This window comes from Coregonus lavaretus, assembly GCF_964263955.1.
Source record: "Coregonus lavaretus genome assembly, chromosome: 28".
Taxonomy (NCBI): Eukaryota; Metazoa; Chordata; class Actinopteri; order Salmoniformes; family Salmonidae; genus Coregonus; species Coregonus lavaretus.
In genome coordinates this window covers 2,189,882-2,216,930 of record NC_140015.1, presented here as the reverse complement: position 1 = coordinate 2,216,930, position 27,049 = coordinate 2,189,882, and the positions used below count along the sequence as shown (strand labels likewise).

Below are 27,049 nucleotides of genomic sequence, written 5' to 3'. Positions count from 1 at the left end.
ATAATTTCTCAATAAATACCTAGTCATTTCTGTACCATAAAATAAAGTGCAATCCCTCCTAGGGCTGTGGCGGTCACAAAATTTTGTCAGCCGGTGATTGTCAAGCAAATAACTGTCGGTCTCACGGTAATTGACCGTTAATTAACAAACACATTTAGCATCTCCTGGCTTCCACACATAGCCTACAAGCCACCGATGCTGACCTTTGGAACATCTACATTTAAAAAAGTATAATAAATCCATTTAATATAGGCTACACCTCCACAATAAATCCATTATTTATTTTAGACAGGTCTAAAGAAACATGATATGAAGAAGGGTCGGCAGGTAGCTTAGTGGGTAAGAGCGTTGTGCCAGTAACCGAAAGGTCGCTGGTTCTAATCCCCGAGCCGACTAGGTGAAAAATCTGTCGATAGGCACTTAACCCTAATTGCTCCTGTAAGTCGCTCTGGATAAGAGCGTCTGCAAAATGTAAATGTAAGAAAATGTCTATTTCAGAAGAACAGAATTGCTTACTCTGAGTTGTACTTATGTTAGGTCCTGATCTGGCTATGCCATATGGCTGTGGGCTACACTAGTTCATTTAGCAGACAAGATTTGGTTAGAATTCCATGGCATTATTTTATAAAAAAAATTTGTATGAAGAATACAAGTGAACAAAGCTGAATAAAATATAAATAATATTTTCTCCAAAGGATTTGAGGGAGTGCACACCTGAGGCTATTCTGTGTTGAGCGGTTAACATTTACATTGACATTTTAGTCATTTAGCAGACGCTCTTATCCAGAGCGACTTACAGTTAGTGAGTGCATACATTAAGAAATACACTACGAGTCAATGACAAGAGTGTGCAAAGCTGTCATCAAGGCAAAGGGTGGCTATTTGAAGAATCTCAAATATAAAATATATTTTGATTTGTTTAACACTTTTTTGGTTACTACATGATTCCATATGTGTTATTTCATAGTTTTGATGTCTTCACTATCATTCTACAATGTAGAAAATAGTAAAAATAAAGAAAAACCCTTGAATGAGTAGGTGTGTCCAAACTTTTGACTGGTACTGTAGGTACTCCTATATGCTTAATTTAGAGTTAGTAATGTAACTTTAGTTGTTCTACAAACGTTGTTTTGATTTGTAATACATTCTAAGGCTGCATGATGGGACTCTAATGATGATTTGAAAAAAGTCACTTGAAAAGGCATGAGCTCTGCTTTGTTTTTTGCGCAGGCTGTACACACTTTGACAACCACTTGATAATGCCTCAAATTTCCCAGCTGCATCCCCTTTGTATGGCAGTAATGCACCCTAAAACAATCCATGCCTTTTGCGGCCAGTGGTCGTTGTTCCCTTCTCCCTGAGTGCTGCGTGCTCCGAAGCACCTCTCACCCACATGGCTCTTCATCACGTGATCGGGTCTTTCTCACAGGCTACAAGTGAAGACAGACACTTCGGGGATGCAACTGCGCGCGTCCTTATCCAATTCCGAGGTGCATATTGAAGATATTAGAAAAACTGTCCACATTTACTTTTCGTCATCCAACAAGGCCTAACGAACAGCATAAGCACTAGCCTATGTCAATCTACTATCCCCGATAGTACAAAAGTCGACCTATTCTATTCTGTGCGAGAAATAAATATTCCAAACATAGACTGGGACAGTTGTGGGATGTGATAGAACCAAATCAATACAACCTCTAGAATTAAAACAACTTGATTAACGCAATGAGGCTGACGCAACAGATCAGAACGTTTAGCTTAAAATGTGATAAACTATCAGGCTATTTCTTCACATTATAAGCGCAGCAATGCGCACACTGCAGTAGGCTATAAGCGCGAATGTTCCATTAGCGGGAAACCATTATCAAAAGTGATTATGCATGTTTGCTTTTATTATAAAAGGTGCATTTGTATGGTGAAAATGATCTTCCCCAAACTTGAAACTCACGTGCTGCTTATGTATGCCAGTTAGGCTCTACACCCCTTGTAAAGTGGATTAATGTGCTTAATTTTAAGAAGTTATTTGGCCACATATAGGCCTATGGGCTAGGCTACATGAGGTGTGCGACTATGATTTGAAAAGTCGCAAAAAAAGGCATTGTTTCTTGCCTTTTTCGATCACATTTGCATTGACATCAGAGTGATTAGAGGGACAATAGAGTGCTGAGTACCAGGTAGTTAGCCAGTTTGGTAGGCTGCTAATGACCATCAGCAGCATCAGAGCTTGGAGAAGCCTAATTACCGTGACTAAACGGTCACGTGGAATTTGACTGCCTTAATGACTCGTGACCGCCGGTGTGGCGGTAATACAGTCACCGCAACAGCCCTAAACCCTCCTCACCTCATACAAGCTGAGCTCTTTGGCAGAGGAGGGTCCTGATAGGGGGCTCATGGGGCTCTGGGGGCTCTTGAGGGCTAAGGCCTCTTTCGGAGAGCAGGCAGCAGTAGGCAGGTATCCGGCCAGGCCCTGCCTCTCTGTGAGAAGCCGCTGGAGCAGCGTGTAGGCCAGAGAACTGTCGGACAGCGAGCGGTACAGGACCTCCAGATGCCTGTAAGTTAGGTAGTCCAGGATGTTGAGGCCGTTCTCGTTGAAGAGACGTATGAACTGGGGCTTGTCGTTGATCAGCGCATCCGTCATGGAGTCCTCCAGGTCCTCGTACTATGGGAGGATAGGAGGGTGTTTTTATAAACATGTCTATCGATCAGTAAATCTATATGTCTGTCAAAGTTGAAACAATACTATTGAGAAAATTAAGGAACGCTTCACGAATTGAATCGATTTCCAACTTCCCTTCTCCACCGCCCTAGCCTCTCTATATTGTTCAATTTCCAATTTGTGAAGTGGAAAGATAGTCTGCCTGTCGGTCTGTTCTACCTGCCTGTTTTGAATATAATAAATACCTTGTCAGCTAAATAACATCAAAGAAAATAAATGCTGTTTAACAGTGGTGATAGTGGTGATCGTGAGGAGCAGCTCACCCTCCATTGGATGTCTCCGTTGAAGAGTTCACTCTTAGCGATGTCCACCCTGTTCCAGGCTACTGCTAGCTTCAGCTCCTCTGTGTACTCACTGGCATCACTTGACACACGTTTACTAGCTGACAGAAAAATACATAGAGCGAATGAGTAGTTTGACCAGGATCAGGTTCAACATATCTGTCAATAGATAGCAAACACACACACACCACACACACTCACACATGCATACACGCACCTACCTCTGACGAGAGCCTTCAGTAGCACCGTGTCAAAATCATCAGGACTCTCCTGCTCCCCGTGGAACACTGTGATCAGATCTCTGTTTTTATAGATACTCAGAGCCTTTGGGTGGGTGGGTGGGGGGGGGGGGGGGGGACAGATGGGGGAGGGAGAGAAAAATAAAGAGATGAGCAGTATGATAGTCACTTACATTTATATTACATTTACCAGACGCTCTTATCCAGAGCGACTTAGAGTAGTGAGTGCATACATTTTCATTCGTACTGGTCCCCCGTGGGAATCGAACCCACAACCCTGGCGTTGCAAGTGCCATGCTCTACCAACTGAGCCACACGGGACACTTACTCGCTTACTCACTCGAACTCACTTTCACACACCAACACCCATATACAGACGCGTGGATGCTTGTACACGTACACACTTTTTATAAACTGGGCGGTTCGAGCCCTGAATGCTGATTGGCTGAAAGCCGTGGTATATCAGACCGTATACCATGGGTATGACAAAACATTTATTTGTACTGCTCTAATTATGTTGGTAACCAGTTTATAATAGCAATAAGGCACCTCGGGGTTTGTGGTATATGGCCAATATACCACGGCTAAGGGCTGTTTCCAGGCACTCTGCGTTGCGTCGTGCATAAGAACATCCCTTAGCTGTGGTTTATTGGCCATATACCACACCCCCTTGGGCTTTATTGCTTAAATATACACACACACAAACATTACTATGCATACTACCTCTTCTATTACTTTTTTTTTTTTTTACTTCTTATTATTGATTATTGTACTGCAATGTTGTGGGAGCTAGCGAACAAGCATTTCACTGTACCTTTTATACCTGCTGTAAACTGTGCACGTGACAAATAAAATAAAAACACCCACACTCACTCACCCTGTCCACAAGCTTCTCCAGGTCTGCCTTGGCAGGGAAGTATCTCCGGACCCTCTCACGGGCCCTGTCACGCAGCTCCGCACTGGGCTTCTCGCTCCCCTCACCCTCCTGCAGGGGAGAGGTGGGGCTCATGGGCATGGCTGACAGGGCATCCAGCAGCTCACAGATAAGGTCCGCCGCTGGACCAGAACCATTCAACACCAGCCAGGGAGTAGCCTTCTTCAGTGAGAGATCCACCCTCTGAGGGAGAGAGGTATGAGAGAGAACCAGAAAAGAGAGAGAGAGAGCGAAAGAAAGAAAGAGAAGAGAGAGAGAGACAGTAGAGAGGTCATGAAAATTAAAGTAAGTCAAAGTGATGATAGTGATGTTGCCATAGCTTACCTCCAGCATGGCAGCTTCCCCTGAGATGAGCATACACAATACAGGGACATCTATACTGCCACTACCTGGAAAACAAAAGGTACAGGGAAGGGGTGTGGGTGTGGGGAGAATGAGAATGTATCAAATTATTGTTAAGTTTTTTGTCATGAATCATTGATCAGATGTCATAGTGAATGTCCATCATATTTATGTCAATGTGTGAATGTTTCATGATTTACTACTCATACAAATATTTATAAGAATATGTATTTTTCCACAAGCATCATGGGTTTGGAACGGTGAGTTAAATGTATTTCCTTATAAAATACAAATACAAAAATGGAACACTACACAAAAGAGAGGAGGAGATTGCCTTGTGTAGTCATGATGTCAATAGAAACTATAGAAACTCCAATAGAAACTCCAATGGGTTGTTTGCCAGATGAGTTCAACTTTGGATGAACTTGTTAGTCTTTCTTCCTGAAATATATAAATAACCCACCAAATATAAGCAATACAAGTTTTGTAAATACGTGGCAATAGGATATGGGCTTTATAGCATCTAGCTATCAACATTATTGTGGTTCTACTGATTGAATTACATCTAGTCGCATTTTCCAACCGCAAGCAAGGAGTTACCGTTCAGTGGTCCCCTGTAATACTCATTACGGCTTAACTTCACACTTTCATGCTGAAATGTGTGAACTGGAAACATGATTGCTGATAAGAAAAGTAATATTGTTGATCTGAACATAGTACACCTTAAATGGGTGGCTTAAACATACTGCACATCACCTGTACACCTGGGGGCTTGTCTTACAAGTGTGTGTGTGTGTGTGTGTGTGTGTGTGTGTCTATGCACATGTATGCGTGCATGCGCGTATGTAACCTATGTGTCTACTGAGTCTCACCCCAGATGCCTGTGCGTTGGTGGGAGATGTAGTCCTCCATCTTGGCCCTGAAGGCCATCTCCCCTCCCCGCCGGCCTACACTCCCATCATCCACCAGCAGGAAGGCCTGGTAGTTACTATCCAGGGAGCACGAATCATGGGACGTGTTCTGGACATAATACCGTGCTGGAAAACTACCCTGAGGGAGGAAGAGAGAGCGAGAGAGCGAGAGAGCAGGGGTAGAGAAGGGTAAAGGCAGAGGGGGAGAGTGAGATCGGGGAAGTGAAAGGAGGGTAGAGAGAGACCGAGAGAGAGAGACCGAGAGAGAGAGACCGAGAGAGAGAGAGAGAGAGAGAGCATTATGATTACCATCCCTTGTGTAATACAATTACCTTATTATTATTATTAATTTGAATTCCTGTGGTTTTGCTTTGCTGAGTGAGAGAGGGTGAGAAGCAGAGGGGAGCTACTATATGTGTGTATGTGTCTGTGCATGTTTAATTATATTGAACAGTGTGTGTGTGTGTGCGTGTGTGTGTATGTGTGTGTGGTCACACCTTGTGTGCGTGCATTCGTGCATTTGTGTGTGTGTTTGTGTGTCAGCGCGTGCACCCTATGTGGGTGTGTACCTCAGCGTTGACGAGACACTGTCTGTTGTGCACGAGGCCCCAGGGGGCCACACCCACAGCGATCACTTTCTTCTGGGACAGGGAGGAGGCCGCCGCCACATGATCCCTCACTGCCTCCCCAACACAACGGCCCACCCCCTCCCTCAGCCCCCCTGTCACAATCCACGCCCCTGGGAGAGAGGAGAAAGAGAAGAGGAGGGAGAGATGTGGGGAGGGAAGGGGGAGAGTGAGAGAAAGGGAGAGAAAGCAAGCGAGAAATGTTTGACACAATAATATGCCAGCAGACGCCTTTATTTCAAGCGAATTGCAGTACAGTGAGTGCATACATGTTTTTATGTGTATGTGACACCTGCGGGAATTGAACCCAAAACCTTGGAATAGCAAGCACCACTTTCTTACCAACAGCGCAACACATGATCATAGACAATGGCCAGTAAACAATAGACAGATAAGGAGCTTGTTGGTTATGAGTCAAAGGAACTGTGAAAATACATACTCTACGCATCCTTCCTTTCCTAATATATAAATATAATATGCCATTTAGCTAACACTTTTACCCAAAGCGACTTACAGGTGCTCCACATTACTTTCCTCCCTCCCTCTTTCCTTCAAAAGTAATTTTGTCCATTTAATGGCAGTGAAAGATGCCATTATGTATTGGAATCAGGCCAAGAAAGGGTTTTCTTTCAAATGCTCAATTTGATTGCTTACTCACTCTATTCCTTCTCTGAATCAGCGCTCATCTGACCTACTGGTTTGGCTCTTATGACTGCTGTGTCTGCAAACTTTATTATGCTTTATGGCTGAAATTTCTTATTTCCTTGCTTTAATTAACAACTGTTTTGTGCACTTCGAACCAGTACTGCCAGAGGAGGAGAAGGAGGAGACTCAGAGACAGAGATGGAAGAGGAAACAAGATTTCCCACTCGCTGGATTTATCTTTTTTTTCTAGTTCAATGAAAATTTATTAACTAAGTAGACCAGACTCAGCTGCTATTACACTGGTACATATGGGTGACACACCCAGTTAAGTAGACCAGAATTGATAATTTTTTCAATGGTAATCAGCCTGAGTGAACTATCTTCATTTATCCACCATCTTTGTCAGAGCTTCAAAATGGTATATACACTGTGGTTGTAGGAAACATGGGAAAGTTATGCTGCTTTGAAAGTTGATAAAATTGTAAACCCACTAGGAGACAAGTAGCAGAAAAGCCTTTGAAAGCCTCTTCTTTGTTTACGCCTATTCAGCATTGTTCACTTTAGCCCCACCCCACCCACGCACCTTAGCCCCACCCAGAGTCAGCATGTAAGTCATCATGTCCTCCAGAAACGAACCTCTCCAGTTCCTACTCCAGTCTCATTTTCAGCTCATTTATCACCTGATTTACTTAACAAAAGGCACATCTCAAAAGCAAGATGGATATCGATCTCATTCCGTCAGTAGAGGATGCCTGGTTGTTCTTTAAAAGTAATTTCCTCTCAATCTTAAATAAACATGCCCCATTCAAAAAATACAGAACTAAGAACAGATATAGCCCCTGGTTCTCCTCAGACTTCACTGCCCTTGACCAGCACAAAAACATCCTGTGGCGTACTGCATTAGCATCAAATAGCCCCCGCGATATGCAACTTTTCAGGGAAGTTAAGGAACCAATATACACAAGCAGTTAGGAAAGCAAAGGGTAGCTTTTTCAAACAGAAAAGTGCATTCTGTAGCACTAACTCCAAAACGTTTTGGGACACTGTAAAGTCCATGGAGAATAAGAGCACCTCCTCCCAGCTGCCCACTGCACTGAGGCTAGGAAACACTATCACCACCGATAAATCTACAATAATCGAGAATTTCAACAAGCATTTTGCTACGGCTGGCCATGCTTTCCACCTGGCTACCACTACCCCGGCCACCAGCTCTGCACCCTCCGCTGCAATTTGCCCATGCCCCCCCCCGCTTCTCCTTCACACAAATTCAGATCTGAAAGAGCTGCAAAATCTGGACCCCTACAAATCATCTGGGCTAGACAATCTGGACCATTTCTTTCTAAAACTAGCTGCCGAAATTGTCGCAACCCCTATTACTAGCCTGTTTAACCTCTCTTTCGTAACATCTGAGTTCCCCAGAGATTGGAAAGCTGCCGCGGTCATCCCCCTCTTCAAAGGTGGTGACACTCTAGATCCAAACTGTTACAGACCTATATCCATCCTGCCCTTCAAAAGTTTTTGAAAGCCAAGTTAACAAACAGATCACCGACCATTTCGAATCCCACCGTACCTTCTCCGCAATGCAATCCGGTTTCCGAGCTGGTCATGGGTGCACCTCAACCACGCTCAAGGTCCTAAACGATATTATAACCGCGATCAATAACAGACAGTACTGTGCAGCCGTCTTCATCGACCTGGCCAAGGCTTTCGAATCTGTCAACCACCGCATTCTTATTGCCAGACTAAATAGCCTTGGTTTCTCAAATGACTAGCTCGCCTGGTTCACCAACTACTTCTCAGATAGAGTTCAATGTGTCAAATCGGAGGGCCTGTTGTCTGGACCTATGACAGTCTCTATGGGGGTGCCACAGGGTTCAATTCTTGGGCCGACTCTTTTCTCTGTGTATATCAATGATGTCGCTCTTGCTGCTGGTGACTCTCAGATCTACCTCTACGCAGACAACACCATTTTGTATACATCTGGCCCTTCATTGGACACTGTGTTAACAAACCTCCAAATGAGCTTCAATGCCATACAACACTCCTTCCGTTGCCTCCAACTGCTCTTAAAACACTTGTAAAACTAAATGCATGCTCTTCAATCGAACGCTGCTGGCACCCGCCCACCCGACTAGAATCACTACTCTCGACGGGTCTGACCTAGAGTATGTGGACAACTACAAATACCTAGGTGTCTGGTTAGACTGTAAACTCTCCTTCCAGACTCACATTAAGCATCTCCAATCCAAAGTTAAATCTAGAATCGGCTTCCTATTTCGCAACAAAGCCTCCTTCACTCATGCTGCCAAACATGCACTCGTAAAACTGACTATCCTACCAATCCTTGACTTCGGCGATGTCATTTACAAAATATCCTCCAACACTCTACTCAGCAAATTGGATGTAGTCTATCACAGTGCCATCCGTTTTGTCACCAAAGCCCCATATACAGTGGGGGAAAAAAGTATTTAGTCAGCCACAAATTGTGCAAGTTCTCCCACTTAAAAAGATGAGAGAGAAAAATTGAGAAAAAAAAATCCTGAAAATCACATTGTAGGATTTTTAATGAATTTATTTGCAAATTATGGTGGAAAATAAGTATTTGGTCATCTACAAACAAGCAAGATCTCTGGCTCTCACAGACCTGTAACTTCTTCTTTAAGAGGCTCCTCTGTCCTCCACTCGTTACCTGTATTAATGGCACCTGTTTGAACTTGTTATCAGTATAAAAGACACCTGTCCACAACCTCAAACAGTCACACTCCAAACTCCACTATGGCCAAGACCAAAGAGCTGTCAAAGGACACCAGAAACAAAATTGTAGACCTGCACCAGGCTGGGAAGACTGAATCTGCAATAGGTAAGCAGCTTGGTTTGAAGAAATCAACTGTGGGAGCAATTATTAGGAAATGGAAGACATACAAGACCACTGATAATCTCCCTCGATCTGGGGCTCCACGCAAGATCTCACCCCGTGGGGTCAAAATGATCACAAGAACGGTGAGCAAAAATCCCAGAACCACACGGGGGGACCTAGTGAATGACCTGCAGAGAGCTGGGACCAAAGTAACAAAGCCTACCATCAGTAACACACTACGCCAGGGACTCAAATCCTGCAGTGCCAGACGTGTCCCCCTGCTTAAGCCAGTACATGTCCAGGCCCGTCTGAAGTTTACTAGAGTGCATTTGGATGATCCAGAAGAGGATTGGGAGAATGTCATATGGTCAGATGAAACCAAAATATAACTTTTTGGTAAAAACTCAACTCGTCGTGTTTGGAGGACAAAGAATGCTGAGTTGCATCCAAAGAACACCATACCTACTGTGAAGCATGGAGGTGGAAACATCATGCTTTGGGGCTGTAAAGGGACCAGGACGACTGATCCGTGTAAAGGAAAGAATGAATGGGGCCATGTATCGTGAGATTTTGAGTGAAAACCTCCTTCCATCAGCAAGGGCATTGAAGATGAAACGTGGCTGGGTCTTTCAGCATGACAATGATCCCAAACACACCGCCCGGGCAACAAAGGAGTGGCTTCGTAAGAATCATTTCAAGGTCCTGGAGTGGCCTAGCCAGTTTCCAGATCTCAACCCCATAGAAAATCTTTGGAGGGAGTTGAAAGTCTGTGTTGCCCAGCGACAGCCCCAAAACATCACTGCTCTAGAGGAGATCTGCATGGAGGAATGGGCCAAAATACCAGCAACAGTGTGTGAAAACCTTGTGAAGACTTACAGAAAACGTTTGACCTGTGTCATTGCCAACAAAGGGTATATAACAAAGTATTGAGAAACTTTTGTTATTGACCAAATTCTTATTTTCCACTATAATTTGCAAATAAATTCATAAAAAATCCTACAATGTGATTTTCTGGATTTTCTTTTCTCAATTTGTCTGTCATAGTTGACGTGTACCTATGATGAAAATTACAGGCCTCTCTCATCTTTTTAAGTGGGAGAACTTGCACAATTGGTGGCTGACTAAATACTTTTTTCCCCCACTGTATATGTGCTTTCTTGAGCAGGGGGACCTTGTGGGCGCTGCAGGATTTCAGTCCTTCACGGTGTAGTGTGTTACCAATTGTTTTCTTGGTGACTATGGTCCCAGCTGCCTTGAGATCATTGACAAGATCCTCGCATGTAGTTCTGGGCTGATTCTTCACCGTTCTCATGATCATTGCAACTCCATGAGGTGAGATCTTGCATGGAGCCCCAGGCCGAGGGAGATTGACAGTTCTGTTGTGTTTCTTCCATTTGCGAATAATCGCACCAACTGTTGTCACCTTCTCACCAAGCTGCTTGGTGATGGTCTTGTAGCCCATTCCAGCCTTGTGTAGGTCTACAATCTTGTCCCTGACATCCTTGGAGAGGTCTTTGGTCTTGGCCATGTTGGAGAGTTTGGAATCTGATTGATTGATTGCTTCTGTGGACAGGTGTCTTTTAAACAGGTAACAAACTGAGATTAGGAGCACTCCCTTTAAGAGTGTGCTCCTAATCTCAGCTCGTTACCTGTATAAAAGACACCTGGGAACCAGAAATCTTTCTGATTGAGAGGGGGTCAAATACTTATTTACCTCATTAAAATGCAAATCAATTCATAACATTTTTGACATGCGTATTTCTGGAGTTTTTTGTTGTTATTCTGTCTCTCACTGTTAAAATAAACCTACTGTCACGCCCTGGCTCTGGGGACTCTTATATGTTGAGCCAGGGTGTGGATTTTCTATGTTTTGTTTTCTATGCTTTTGGTTCTAGTTCGTTTTGATCTATGTTGGCCAGGGTGGTTCCCAATCAGAGGCAGCTGTAGCTCGTTGTCTCTGATTGGGGACCATACTTAGGCAGCCTGTTTGGCACTAGTATTTTGTGGGATCTTGTTCCGTAAGGTTTTGTGTATAACCTAGGACTTCACGTATCGTTTGGTTTATTGTTTTGGTTCGTGTGTGTACACAAATAAAGAATGTACGCTTATCACGCTGCGCCTTGGTCCGCTTCAGTCAGCGAACGTGACACCTACCATAAAAATTATAGACTGATCATTTCTTTGTCAGTGGGCAAACGTACAAAATCAGCAGGGGATCAAATACTTTTTTCCCTCACTGTAGGTATTCCTCTTGTCCAGATGGGATAGGGCAGTGTGCAGTGTGATGGCGATTGCAGCATCTGTGGATCTATTGGGGCTGTAAGCAAATTGAAGTGGGTCTAGGATGACAGGTAAGGTAGAGGTGATATGATCCTTGACTAGTCTCTCAAAGCACTTCATGATGACAGAGGTGAGTGCTACGGGGCGATAGTCATTTGGTTCAGTTACCTTTGCTTTCATGGGTACAGGAACAATGGTGGCCATCTTGAAGCATGTGGGAACATCAGACTGGGAAAATGCACAAAAAGCGTATTTCTCTCAAATTTTGTGCACAAATTTATTTACATCCCTTTAAGTGAGCATTTCTCCTTTGCCAAGATAATCCATCCACTTGACAGGTGTGGCTGTCACGATCGCTGACAGATGAAGCGGACCAAGGCGCAGCGTGATAAGGCCGGACAGGAACAGGCCGGGCTGGACTGTGGAGACGGACTGGAGGTCTGGAGCGGAGAGCTGACACAACCCGTCCTGGCTAAATGCCTATTTCCACACAATCTGTGTGAGGCATCAGCACAGGACGTACAGGGCAGTGCACTCGTACTGGCACTACATCACGTGGCACTGGCGCAGGATATCCGGGACCGAGGAGGGGTACTGGAGGCCACGAGCGTTGAGCCGGCACACTCCGTCCTGGCTGCATGCCCACCTTAGCACGACACGTGCGTGGTGCTAGCACAGGACGTGCAGGACTGTGCCGGAACACTCGCGGCACAGTACGTGGCTCCGCATAACACGGAACCTGCCCAGTCTCACGCTGCCTAGCCTGAGTATGGAGAGTTGGCTCTGCTCTACCTCTAGGCTCCGCCAACCACCCTTCCAGCCCCCCAAACCTGGTGGCCTCCTCTCCTAGTCCGCCGATTCGCCCTGTAGCTGCCTCCAGCAGCCCCGTCGTCCACGCCGTGTGTCCCCCCCAAAACAATTACTTGGGGTTGCCTCTCGCGTGTCCGTCGTCGGCACGGTTGGCGCCGTTTCTCCTCTCCTGCCTGGGCATTTACTTTTGCCCATGGCCCTCTGCCCGCGAATATGTCCTCCCATGACCACCAGTCGACCACCTTGGACATCGCCAACTTCTCCTCCTGGGCACGCTGCTTGGTCCTCTGGTGGTGGGATCTTCTGTCACGATCGCTGACAGATGAAGCGGACTAAGGCGCAGCGTGATAAGCGTACATTCTTTATTGCGTACACAACACGAATCAAAACAATAAACCAAACGATACGTGAAGTCCTAGGTTATACACAAAACCCTACGGAACAAGATCCCACAATCAACTAGTGAAAACAGGCTGCCTAAGTATGGTCCCCAATCAGAGACAACGAGCTACAGCTGTCTCTGATTGGGAACCACCCTGGCCAACATAGATATAAACGATCTAGAACGAAAAACATAGAAAACTAAACAATGAAAATCCACACCCTGGCTCAACATTTAAGAGTCCCCAGAGCCAGGGCGTGACAGTGGCATATCAAGACGCTGGTTAAACAGCATGATCATTACACAGGTGCACCTTGTGTTGGGGACAAAAAATGGCCACTCTAAAATGTGCAGTTTTGTCACACAACACAATGCCACAGATGTCTAAAGTTTTGAGGGAGAATGTAATTGTCATGCTGACTGCAGGAATGTCCACCAGAGCAGTTGCAAAATAATTTAATGTTAATTTCCCTACCATTAAGCCACCTCCAACGTAGTTTTAGAGAATTTGGCAGTACGTCCAACCGGCCTCACAACCGCAAACCACATGTATGGTGTCATGTTGGCGAGCGGTTTGCTGATGTCAATGTTGTGAACAGAGTACCCAATGGTGGTGGTGGGGTTATGCTATGGGCAGGCATAAGCTACGGACAACGAACAATTGCATTTTCTCGATGGCAATTTCAATGCACAGAGCTACAGTGACGAGATCCTGAGGCTCATTGTCGTGCCATTCATCCGCCGCCATCACCTCATGTTTCAGCATGACAATGCACGGCCCCATGTCACAAGGATCTGTACACAATTCCTGGAAGCTAAACATGTCCCAGTTCTTCCATGGCCTGTACACTCACCAGACATGTCACCCATTGAGCATATTTGGGATGTTCTGGATCGACATGTATGACAGCGTGTTCCAGTTCCCGCCGATATCCAGCAACTTCATACAGCCATTGAAGAGGAGTGGGACAACATTCTACAGGCTACAATCAACAGCCTGATCAACTCTATGCAAAGGAGATGTGTCGCGATGCATGAGGCAAATTGTGGTCACACCAGATACTGACTGGTTTTCTGATCCACGCCCCTACTGTGATCAACAGATTCATATCTGTATTCCCAGTCATGTGAACTCCATAGATTAGTGCCTACCTGGATGAACCAAAATTGTCTACAATTAAACCAAGATAAAACTGAGATTATTGTGTTTGGCAACAAAAATAAAAGAACAATTATTAGTAAAGAGCTGGATTCTCGGGTCCTTAAAACCAGCGATCAAGTGCATAATCTTGGTGTTCTGATAGACTCAGACCTCACATTTAACAGTCATATCAAAGCGGTCACTAAAACAGCATTCTATCATCTAAAAAATATAGCCAGAATCAAAGGCTTGGTGTCCCAAAAAGATCAAGAGAAGCTCATCCATGCTTGTATCTCTAGTAGGGTTGACTACTGTAATGGCCTCTTAACAGGACTCCCGAAAAAGACTCTGAATGAGCTGCAGCTGTTTTACAATGCAGCTGCTAGAATGTTAACCAGGACCAAGAGAACGGAGCACATCACTCCGGTTCTTAAATCTTTACATTGGCTTCCAGTCAGTTACAGAATTGATTTCAAAGTGGTGCTTTTAGTTTATAAATCTTTGAATGGTTTAGGACCCGAGTACATGTCTGATATGTTTGAAGAATATAAACCGAGCAGGGCTCTTAGATCCATGAACACATGTCAGCTAGTAGAGCACAGAGCCCAAACTAAACATGGAGAAGCTGCGTTTAGCACTTATGCTGTACACAACTGCAATAAACTACCAGAAGAACTTAGATGTGCCACAAACGTATCCATTTTTAAATTCAGGTTAAAAACACTTCTCTTTTCACGTGCCTACGACTGAGCACTTAAACTTAACCACACCGTTTAGCCTTATTGTCACGCCCTGGCTCTGGGGACTCTTAAATGTTGAGCCAGGGTGTGGATTTTCATTGTTTAGTTTTCTATGTTTTTGTTCTAGATCGTGTTGATCTATGTTGGCCAGGGTGGTTCCCAATCAGAGACAGCTGTAGCTCGTTGTCTCTGATTGGGGACCATACTTAGGCAGCCTGTTGGCACCAGTTAGTTTGTGGGATCTTGATCCGTAAAGGTTTGGTGTGTGTAACCTCAGGACTTCACGTATCGTTTTGTTTTGTTTTGTTCGTGTGTTGTGTACTAAATAAAGATGTACGCTTATCACGCTGCGCCTTGGTTCCACGAGTCATCAGTCAACGTGCGTGACACTTATAGCTTCCTATGTTTTTATCCCATTTTTTATTTTTAATATTTTAATATTTTTTTATTGTATTTGTATTATTATGATGTTTTCATTACTTTTGATAAACATCTTTGTAAAGCACATTGAATTGCTTCGATGTATGAATTGTGCTATATAAATAAGCTTGCTTGCTAATGAATTTATTTCCATTGACGGTAAAACTTTACTTGACACCCAGCGTCATAACAAGTTATGACACGTTCATAACCATGTCATAATATGTCATAACAGCTGACATAACTTGTCATAACCTGTCATAATATGGTCATAATACTGTCATGTCTCATATATTTACACCTGTTGTAACATATATTTCGCTATTTTATCTACATAAGAGTGTCAAAACCCACATTTATTCAAATGTGTTTTTTCCCTGCCAAGAAGTTTCCTTTCGTTTTAAAGTTTGTATCTTAAATCCTTTGTTGTTGTTGTTGTAATGAATTCTTTAAAGTCATGTTTTTTTTTTCCTTCATCATATTTTAAATAACTTGTAGAACATGCACTTTATGACACTGTCATGAAGCTTCATGACCATCCTGTGTCACTTTACTTGGACTAAGAAAATACATAACGCTGTCAAGAGGCATTATGATATATATATTTATATCATAATCATAAGCCAGATAGGCCTACCACGTACAGTTGAAGTCGGAAGTTTACATACACCTTAGCCAAATACATTTAAACTCAGTTTTTCACAATTCCTGACATTTAATCCTAGTAACAATTCGCTGTCTGAGGTCAGTTAGGATCACCACTTTATTTTAAGAATGTGAAATGTCAGAATAATAGTAGAGAGAATGATTTATTTAAGCTTTTATTTATTTCATAACATTCCCAGTGGGTCAGAAGTTTACATACACTCAATTAGTATTTGGTAGCATTGCCTTTAAATTGTTGAACTTGGGTCAAACGTTTCGGGTAGCCTTCTACAAGCTTCCCACAATAAGTTGGGTGAATTTTGGCCCATTCCTCCTGACAGAGCTGGTGTAACTGAGTCAGGTTTGTAGGCCTCCTTGCTCGCACACACTTTTTCAGTTCTATAGGATTGAGGTCAGGGCTTTGTGATGGCCACTCCAATACCTTGACTTTGTTGTCCTTAAGCCATTTTGCCACAACTTTGGAAGTATGCTTGGGATCATTGTCCATTTGGAAGACCAATTTGCGACCAAGCTTTTGACTGACTGACAAACTTCCTGACTGATGTCTTGAGATGTTGCTTCAATATATCCACATAATTTTCCTTCCTCATGATGCCATCTATTTTGTGAAGTGCACCAGTCCCTCCTGCAGCAAAGCACCCCCACAGCATGACGCTGCCACCCCCGTGCTTAACGGTTGGGATGGTGTTCTTCGGCTTGCAAGCTACCCCCTTTTTCCTCCAAACATAACGATGGTCATTATGGCCAAACAGTTCTATTTTTGTTTCATCAGACCAGAGGACATTTCTCCAAAAAGTACCATCTTTGTCCCCATGTGCAGTTGCAAACCGTAGCCTGGCATTTTTGTGGCGGTTTTGGAGCAGTGGCTTCTTCCTTGCTGAGCGGCCTTTCAGGTTATGTCGAAATAGGACACGTTTTACTGTGGATATAGATACTTTGTACCTGTTTCCCCCAGCATCTTCACAAGGTCCTTTGCTGTTGTTCTGGGATTGATTTGCACTTTTCGCACCAAAGTACGTTCATCTCTAGGAGACAGAACGCGTCTCCTTCCTGAGCGGTATGACGGCTGCGTGGTCCCATGGTGTTTATACTTGCATACTATTGTTTGTACAGATGAACTTGTTACCTTCAGGCATTTGCAAATTGCTCCCAAGGATGAACCAGACTTGTGGAGGTCTACCATTTTTTTCTGAGGTCTTGGCTGATTTCTTTTGATATTCCCATGATGTCAAGCAAAGAGGCACTGAGTTTGAAGGTAGGCCTTGAAATACATCCACAGGTACACCTCCAATTGACTCAAATGATGTCAATTAGCCTATCAGAAGCTTCTAAAGCCATGATATCATTTTCTGGAATTTTCCAAGCTGTTTAAAGGCACAGTCAACTTCTGACCCACAGGAATTGTGATACAGTGAATTATAAGTGAAATAATCTGTCTGTAAACAATTGTTGGAAAAATTACTTATGTCATGCACAAAGTAGATGTCCTAACCGACTTTCCAAAACTATAGTTTGTTAAAAAGAAATGTGTGGAGTGGTTGAAAAACGAGTTTTAATGACTCCAACCTAAGTGTCTGTAAACTTCCGACTTCAACTGTACATGCCCTTATGATAGTCATCAGTGAAAAAGAGGGTGTCTTCTTCTGAAACCTGCTCCTACATTCATTCCAGTCATCAGCAATTACAATTAAAATGTATTATAGTTAATTTTAGAATACTGTTGATAAGTAGGCTATGGTGTAATGGAATGTTTTGCCTTGTGTGGTAGGTTTTGACACTTACGTAGGTGTCATAACCAGCCATAAATTAACGCAATATATGTCACGACAGGTCTAATTATGACAGTGTTATGACCATATTATGACAGGTTATGTCAGCTGTTATGACATATTATGACATGGTTATGATCGTGTCATAACGTGTTATGACGCTGGGTGTCAAGTAAAGTGTTATATATATATAATAAAAATAAACGGCCCTACTGTGAAGTAGGAACTAGCGCCAAAGGCCCAGCTTCCTTAATCCCATCACAAATAGATACTAAACAACTCAAGACATCAAAAGGGGTTCTTAGATACTTATGACAATGCGTATAATGCATTATAAATCACATCATGATGCATTATTCCTGTATGTTGAAAGAGACTGGACCCATTCATCTCAATATGAATTATTGATATTTTAAACAAATAGATGAAACAGTGGGCGCTGTCCTCACCAGCCTCTTACCCAGGACACCAGTGTGTGTGTGTGTGTGTGTGTGTGTGTGTGTGTGTGTCTCACCTGTGCTCTGTGCTGCCCTGACCAGCCCCTGTCTCAGCACCTCCCTGACCCAGGTCTTGACCTTCTCGTGACCCCTCCCCCCCCCCACCACAGAAACCACCAGGTTGGGGGAGGGCACCCCCCAATGGGCCGTCATCAGGCTGTACATGATATGAGGTGGGGTGTCGCATGACAGACGCAGGAACTGACCAATAGGAAGAGAAGAGGGGAAGAAAGGGACAATTAGTATCGCCACACAAAGTTATGATGATCAAGAGGCTGTGGTGGTTCGTGAATACTGGTGCTATATTAAGTGCTCCTTGCTAGTTGCTTGTATTGCCTATGGTGTAGCTTTTCAAAGGCGAAGAGATATCGCTACAGGTGAGAACATTCCATCTGACAATGTTGTGAGGCCTGGCAGCACTGCTAGAACACGGACTTCTCTGCTATGGTTCCATAGAATGCCAGACAGACGTTCTGCTGTGACAGCCTCATACAGTATCTCACCACTGCTAAATGAAAGGGATGACACAGGAAAAAAAATCTTAACATTTATACTGCTTTTTTTTTACCGTTAAAACTATAAGAAAAATGCATGAATTTCCCATGCAGAATATCAACTACGAGCTCCCCCCCCCGATATCCGACATCAGGACAGATTTTTCTCCACAACCCGATCCACCCGCATTGTTCGGAGAGCCGATCCGTGACCATTTATTTAATTCCACGTGAAGCTGTATTATGTCCGTTGTTGGGGGCCTGCGCTGCTGCCAGCAACAGTTTGGGTCTCATGGTGAATCTATTTCAGATGGTTAAGCATTGCACCTGTACAACCATTACTGTATTTCAATTCCACCTCGAAAAGTTTGCATTTCACCACCTTCTCATTTAACATCTCAAAGTACTGCCATACAGGACTTCGCCACTGTCGCCTGCCTTTCCCTGCCATTTTTACAACTGTTAACAACAATGACGTGATAAGCGATTTACAGTACCAGTCAAAAGTTTGGACACACCTACTCATTCAAGGGTTTTTCTTTATTTTTACTATTTTCTACATTGTAGAATAATAGTGAAGATATCAAAACTATTAAATATCACAAATGGAATCATGTAGTAACCAAAAAAGTGTTAAACAAATCTAAATATATTTTGTATTTGAGATTCTTCAAAGTAGCCACCCTTTGCCTTGATGACAGCTTTACACACTCTTGGCATTCTCTCAACCAGTTTCACCTGGAATGCTTTTCCAACAGTCTTGAAGGTGTTCCCACATATGCTGAGCACTTGTTGGCTTTTTTTCCTTCACTCTGTGGTCCGACTCATCCCAAACCCTCTCAATTGGGTTGAGGTCGGGGGATTGTGTAGGCCAGGTCATCTGATGCAGCACTCCATCTCCTTCTTGGTCAAATAGCCATATAGTCCCACTATGCCCAAACCAGATGGGATGGCGTATCACTGCAGAATGTTGTGGTAGCCATGCTGGTTAAGTGTGCCTTGAATTCTAAATAAATCCCAGAGTGTCACCAGCAAAGCACCCCCACACCATAACACGTCCTCCTCCATGCTTTACGGTGGGAAATACACATGGGGAGATCATCCGTTCACCCACACCGCGTCTCACAAAGACACGGCGGTTGGCAGAAAAATCTCAAATTTGGACTCCAGACCAAAGGACAAATTTCCACTGGTCTAATGTCCATTGCTCGTGTTTCTTGGCCCAAGCAAGTCTCTTCTTCTTATTGGTGTCCTTTAGTAGTGGTTTCTTTGCAGCAATTCGATCATGAAGGCCTGATTCACATAGGCTCCTCTGAACAGTTGATGTTGAGATGTGTCTGTTACTTGAACTCTGTGAAGTATTTCTTTGGGCTGCAATTTATGAGGCTGGTAACACTAATGAACTTATCCTCTGCAGCAGAGGTAACACTGGGTCTTCCATTCCTGTGGCGGTCCTCATGAGAGCCAGTTTCATCATAGCGCTTGATGGTTTTTGCGACTGCACTTGAAGAAACTTTAAAAGTTATTGACATTTTCCATATTGACTGACCTTCATGTCTTAAAGTAATGATGGACTGTCGTTTCTCTTTGCTTATTTGAGCTGTTCTTGCCATAATATGGACTTGGTCTTTTACCCCCCCCCCCCCTTTTTTTTGGTTACTACATGATCCATATGTGTTATTTCATAGTTTTGTAAAAAAAAATAGTTAAAAAAAAATAAATCCTTGAATGAGTAGGTGTGTCCAAACTTTTGACTGCTAGTGTATATCCGTGGCAATGTCACGCCCTGATCGAGAGAACTCTCGTTGGTTGGGTCAGGGTGTGAGTTTTCTGTTGAGATCTATGTTAGTGTATTTCTATGTGGTAGATCTAGGTTGTATTTCTATGTTTGGCCGGGTGTGATTCCCAATCAGAGACAGCTGTCGCTCGTTGTCTCTGATTGGGGCTCATACTTCTGTAGCCTGGTTGCCTACCTTAGTTGTGGGATCTTGTTCCGTTTAGGCTTGTATGTGTATAGCCGGAGGACTTCACGTTACGTTGTTTCTTGTATGTTTATTGAGTTAATAAACATGTACGCTTTTCATGCTGCTCCTTGGTCTCTCAACGTTCGTGACAGGCAAATATTTAGAAAGATGCATATCTCCTACTGACGTCACAGCATTGTTGCGTTAGGTATTTGTTTAATTTGTATTTTTTCCTTTATGATGATAATTGGGACCTGTTAGTGTCAGTTTTGTGACAAATACGTAGTGTTTTTTATTTTGTGATGAAAAAAACTAAACATATACTGAACCAAAATATAAATGCAACATATAAAGTGTTGGTCACATGTTCCATGAACTGAAAAAAAATATATCCCAGAAATGTTACATAAAGCTTATTTCTCTAAAAAGTTGGGCACAAATTTGGATACTTCCCTGTTAGTGAGCATTTCTCGTTTGCCAAGATAATCCATCCACCTGACAGGTGTAGCATATCAAGAAACTGATTAAACAGCATGACCATTACACAGGTGCACCTTATAAATAAAATAAAAATAAATTGGTCATTTAGCAGACGCTCTTATCCAGAGCGACTTACAGGAGCAATTAGGGTTAAGTGCCTTGCTCAAGGGCACATCGACAGATTTTTCACCTAGTCGGCTTGGGGATTAGAACCAGCGACCTTTCGGTTACTGGTACAACGCTCTTAACCACTAAGCTACCTGCCACCCCACCTTGTGCTGGGGACAATAAAAGGCCACTCTAAAATGTGCAGTTTTGTCACAACATAATGCCACAGATATCTCAAGTTTTGAGGGAGCGTGCAATTGGCATGCTGACTGCAGAAATATCCACCAGAGCTGTTATCAGAGAATTTAATGTTCATTTCTCTACCATAAGCCGTTTTAGAGAATTTGGCAGTACGTCCAACAGGCCTCACAACTGCAGACCACATGTAACCAAGCCAGCCCAGGACCTCCACTTCCAGCTTCGTCACCTGCAAATTCACCTGAGACCAGCCACCCAGACAGCTGATGAAACTGAGGAGTATTTCTGTCTGTAAAAATGCCCTTTTATGGGGAAAAACTCATTCTGATTGGCTGGGCCCCCCAGTGGGTGGGCCTGGCTCCCAAGTGGGTGGGCCTATGCCCTCCGAGGCCCACCCATGGCTGCGGCCCTGCCCAGTCATGTGAAATCCATAGATTATGGACTAATTTATTTATTTAAATTGACTGATTTCCTTATATGAACTGTAACTCAGTAACATTGTTGAAATTGTTGCATGTTGCGTTTATATTTTTGTTCAGTGTAGTTTTTCCGTTAGGGATTTTTTCTTAACGTTAACGTCCCAGTTTTGTTTAAACGTTCACACCCCTACTAGTAATGTACGGAGCAACCAGGCCTGATGTAGACACGCAAAGGATTGAAATGACATCCACATTTTTGTCATTTAGAGTGTCGTATCGCGTAAGTGCTGGCAATTATTGCTGATAAACAAAGGAGTAGGCTCATACTGAACTTTGATCATAAGGTTTATTCGTATCACAAGCTTTCAGCATAAGTTACAGGTGACATGCCCACCCGGAGAGCGACGCCTCAGATTGCAATGGCCGCTCTGACTTCTACTTCGTCCTGCATATACTTATAAACAATGCAACCAGATGGGTTGCTCCCTCTTCTGGCCAATCACCAGTCTCCCCTGGGGCGTCACCCTCCAAACGGCTACATTTGAACTAAGATAAACAACATTCCATTTCTTCATAAAAACATTTAACAAAGGCATAATCCTAATACACGACAAGAGTCAATGAATGGTTGTGTGACGTATTCATTACATAACGTATATCATCATGTGATTAGCATTAACTCAATCTCTCAGTTGGGTCATGTGGTAACATAGCTGATGGTTAGTTGATGGTTATGATTATGACGTGACGGGTGTCATGTAAAAAAGCTCACAGTGTGAAATATCTCTACACTATATCTCCAAACTACACCATGAAACAAAGATAAATGATAAATGACAAAAATAATGATAGTAAAAAGCTTTGGAGTACAGTGAGGGAAAAAAGTATTTAGTCAGCCACCAATTGTGCAAGTTCTCCCACTTAAAAAGATGAGAGAGGCCTGTAATTTTCATCATAGGTACACGTCAACTATGACAGACAAAATGAGAAAAAAAAAATCATGAAAATCACATTGTAGCATTTTTTATTAATTTATTTGCAAATTATGGTGGAAAATAAGTATTTGGTCAATAACAAAAGTTTCTCAATACTTTGTTATATACCCTTTGTTGGCAATGACACAGGTCAAACGTTTTCTGTAAGTCTTCACAAGGTTTTCACACATTGTTGCTGGTATTTTGGCCCATTCCTCTATGCAGATCTCCTCTAGAGCAGTGATGTTTTGGGGCTGTCGCTGGGCAACACAGACTTTCAACTCCCTCCAAAGATTTCCTATGGGGTTGAGGTCTGGAGACTGGCTAGGCCACTCCAGGACCTTGAAATGCTTCTTACGAAGCCACTCCTTCATTGCCCGGGCGGTGTGTTTGGGATCATTGTCATGCTGAAAGACCCAGCCACGTTTCATCTTCAATGCCCTTGCTGATGGAAGGAGGTTTTCACTCAAAATCTCACGATACATGGCCCCATTCATTCTTTCCTTTACACGGATCAGTCGTCCTGGTCCCTTTGCAGAAAAACAGCTCCAAAGCATGATGTTTCCACCCCCATGCTTCACAGTAGGTATGGTGTTCTTTGGATGCAACTCAGCATACATTGTCCTCCAAACACGACGAGTTGAGTTTTTACCAAAAAGTTATATTTTGGTTTCATCTGACCATATGACATTCTCCCAATCCTCTTCTGGATCATCCAAATGCACTCTAGCAAACTTCAGACGGGCCTGGACATGTACTGGCTTAAGCAGGGGGACACGTCTGGCACTGCAGGATTTGAGTCCCTGGCGGCGTAGTGTGTTACTGATGGTAGGCTTTGTAACTTTGGTCCCAGCTCTCTGCAGGTCATTCACTAGGTCCCCCCGTGTGGTTCTGGGCTCACCGTTCTTGTGATCATTTTGACCCCACGGGGTGAGATCTTGCGTGGAGCCCCAGATCGAGGGAGATTATCAGTGGTCTTGTATGTCTTCCATTTCCAAATAATTGCTCCCACAGTTGATTTCTTCAAACCAAGCTGCTTACCTATTGCAGATTCAGTCTTCCCAGCCTGGTGCAGGTCTACAATTTTGTTTCTGGTGTCCTTTGACAGCTCTTTGGTCTTGGCCATTGTGGAGTTTGGAGTGTGACTGTTTGAGGTTGTGGACAGGTGTCTTTTATACTGATAACAAGTTCAAACAGGTGCCATTAATACAGGTAACGAGTGGAGGACAGAGGAGCCTCTTAAAGAAGAAGTTACAGGTCTGTGAGAGCCAGAAATCTTGCTTGTTTGTAGGTGACCAAATACTTATTTTCCACCATAATTTGCAAATAAATTCATTAAGAATCCTACAATGTGATTTTCTGGATTTTATTTTCTCAATTTGTCTGTCATAGTTGACGTGTACCTATGATGAAAATTACAGGCCTCTCTCATCTTTTTAAGTGGGAGAACTTGCACAATCGGTGGCTGACTAAATACCTTTTTCCCCCACTGTACCTTCAATTACATTTTGGGAAAAAAGGCAAACTCAGCTAAATCATTCATTGAATCAGATGGCTCATTCATCTCAAAACCCATTGATATTGCCAACTACTTTAAGGATTTTTTCATTGGCAAGATTAGCAAACTTAGTCATGACATGCCAGCAACAAACGCTGACACTACAAATCTAATTTTGAATTCCATAAAGTGAGTGTGGAAGAGGTGAAAATATTATTGTTTTCTATCAACAATGACAAGCCACCGGGGTCTGACAACATGGATGGAAAATTACTGAGGATAATAGCGGACGATATTGCCACTCCTATTTGCCATATCTTCAATTTAAGCCCACTAGAAAGTGTGTGCCCTCAGACTTGGAGGGAAGCAAAAGTCATTCCGCTACCTAAGAATAGTAAAGCCCCCTTTACTGGCTCAAATAGCCGACAAATCAGCCTGTTACCAACACTTTGTAAGGTTTGGGAAAAAATTGTATTTGACCAGATACAATTTTATGTTTACCCCTATTTTGTGGGAGCTGTTTTGCTAGACTTCAGTGCGGCTTTTGACACTATCGATCATAGTCTGCTAATGGAAAAACGTATGTGTTATGGTTTTACACCCCCTGCTATATTGTGGATAAATACAGTTGAAGTTGGAAGTTTACATACACTTAGGTTGGAGTCATTAAAACTTTTTTTTCAACCACTCCACACATTTCTTGTTAACAAACTATAGTTTTGGCAAGTCGGTTAAGACATCTACTTTGTGAATGACACAAGTAATTTTTCCAACAATTGTTTACAGACAGATTATTTCACTTATAATTCACTGTATCACAATTCCAGTGGGTCAGAAGTTTACATACACTAAGTTGACTGTGCCTTTACACAGCTTGGAAAATTCCAGAAAATGATGTAATGGCTTTAGAAGCTTCTGATAGGCTAATTGACATCATATGAGTCAATTGGAGGTGTACCTGTGGATGTATTTCAAGGCCTACCTTCAAACTCAGTGCCTCTTTGCTTGACATCATGGGAATATCAAAAGAAATCAGCCAAGACCTCAGAAAAAAATGGTAGACCTCCACAAGTCTGGTTCATCCTTGGGAGCAATTTGCAAATGCCTGAAGGTAACAAGTTCATCTGTACAAACAATAGTACGCAAGTATAAACACCATGGGACCACGCAGCCGTCATACCGCTCAGGAAGGAGACGCGTTCTGTCTCCTAGAGATGAACGTACTGTGGTGCGAAAAGTGCAAATCAATCCCAGAACAACAGCAAAGGACCTTGTGAAGATGCTGGGGGAAACAGGTACAAAAGTATCTACAGTAAAACGAGTCCTATTTCGACATAACCTGAAAGGCCGCTCAGCAAGGAAGAAGCCACTGCTCCAAAACCGCCACTACGGTTTGCAACTGCACATGGGGACAAAGATCGTACTTTTTGGAGAAATGTCCTCTGGTCTGATGAAACAAAAATAGAACTGTTTGGCCATAATGACCATTGTTATGTTTGGAAGAAAAGGGGGGTGGCTTGCAAGCCGAAGAACACCATCCCAACCGTTAAGCACGGGGGTGGCAGCGTCATGCTGTGGGGGTGCTTTGCTGCAGGAGGGACTGGTGCACTTCACAAAATAGATGGCCTCCTGAGGAAGGAAAATTATGTGGATATATTGAAGCAACATTACATTTTACATTTACATTTTAGTCATTTAGCAGACGCTCTTATCCAGAGCGACTTACAGTTAGTGAATACATTTTTTATTTTTTATTTTTTCTATACTGGCCCCCCATGGGAATCGAACCCACAACCCTGGCGTTGCAAACGCCATGCTCTATCAACTGAGCTACATCCCTGCCGGCCATTCCCTCCCCTACCCTGGACGACGCTGGGCCAATTGTGCGCCGCCCATGAGTCTCCCGGTCGCGGCCGGCTGCGACAGAGCCTGGATTCGAACCAGGATCTCTAGTGGCACAGTTAGCACTGCTCAACATCTCAAGACATCAGTCAGGAAGTTAAAGCTTGGTCACAAATGGGTCTTCCAAATGGACAATGACCCCAAGCATACTTCCAAAGTTGTGGCAAAATGGCTTAAGGACAACAAAGTCAAGGTATTGGAGTGACCATCACAAAGCCCTGACCTCAATCCTATAGAAAATGTGTGGGCAGAACTGAAAAAGCGCGTGCGAGCAAGGAGGCCTACAAACCTGACTCAGTTACACCAGCTCTGTCAGGAGGAATGGGCCAAAATTCACCCAATTTATTGTGGGAAGCTTGTGGAAGGCTACCCGAAATGTTTGACCCAAGTTAAACAATTTAAAGGCAATGCTACCAAATACTAATTGAGTGTATGTAAACTTCTGACCCACTGGGAATGTGATGAAAGAAATAACATCTGAAATAAATTATTCTCTCTACTATTATTCTGATATTTCACATTCTTAAAATAAAGTGGTGATCCTAACTGACCTAAGACAGGGACTTTTTACTAGGATTAATGTCAGGAATTGTGAAAAAAATGAGTTTAAATGTATTTGGCTAAGGTGTATGTAAACTTCCGACTTTAACTGTAGTTACCTGTCTAAAAGAACACAGAGGGTGTTCTTTAATGGAAGCCTCTCCAACATAATCTAGGTAGAATCAGGAATTCCCCAGGGCAGCTGTCTAGGCCCCT

At 43.3% G+C, this 27,049-nt stretch overlaps 1 protein-coding gene across 2 annotated transcripts in view; it reads right to left on the bottom strand.

Moving 5' to 3' along the window:
- Positions 1-27,049, bottom strand: part of LOC311104340 (transient receptor potential cation channel subfamily M member 4-like) — a 102,587-nt gene that overhangs the window by 60,654 nt on the left and 14,884 nt on the right. For both annotated transcript variants that reach the window (XM_084146153.1, XM_084146154.1), the window contains 8 exons: positions 18,274-18,457; positions 5,993-6,162; positions 5,385-5,562; positions 4,495-4,559; positions 4,114-4,353; positions 3,219-3,321; positions 2,980-3,098; positions 2,342-2,659 (listed from right to left, as the gene is read on the bottom strand). In XM_084146153.1, the coding sequence (XP_084002279.1) occupies positions 2,342-2,659; positions 2,980-3,098; positions 3,219-3,321; positions 4,114-4,353; positions 4,495-4,559; positions 5,385-5,562; positions 5,993-6,162; positions 18,274-18,457 (1,377 nt within the window). The remainder of the gene's footprint in view (positions 1-2,341; positions 2,660-2,979; positions 3,099-3,218; positions 3,322-4,113; positions 4,354-4,494; positions 4,560-5,384; positions 5,563-5,992; positions 6,163-18,273; positions 18,458-27,049) is intronic.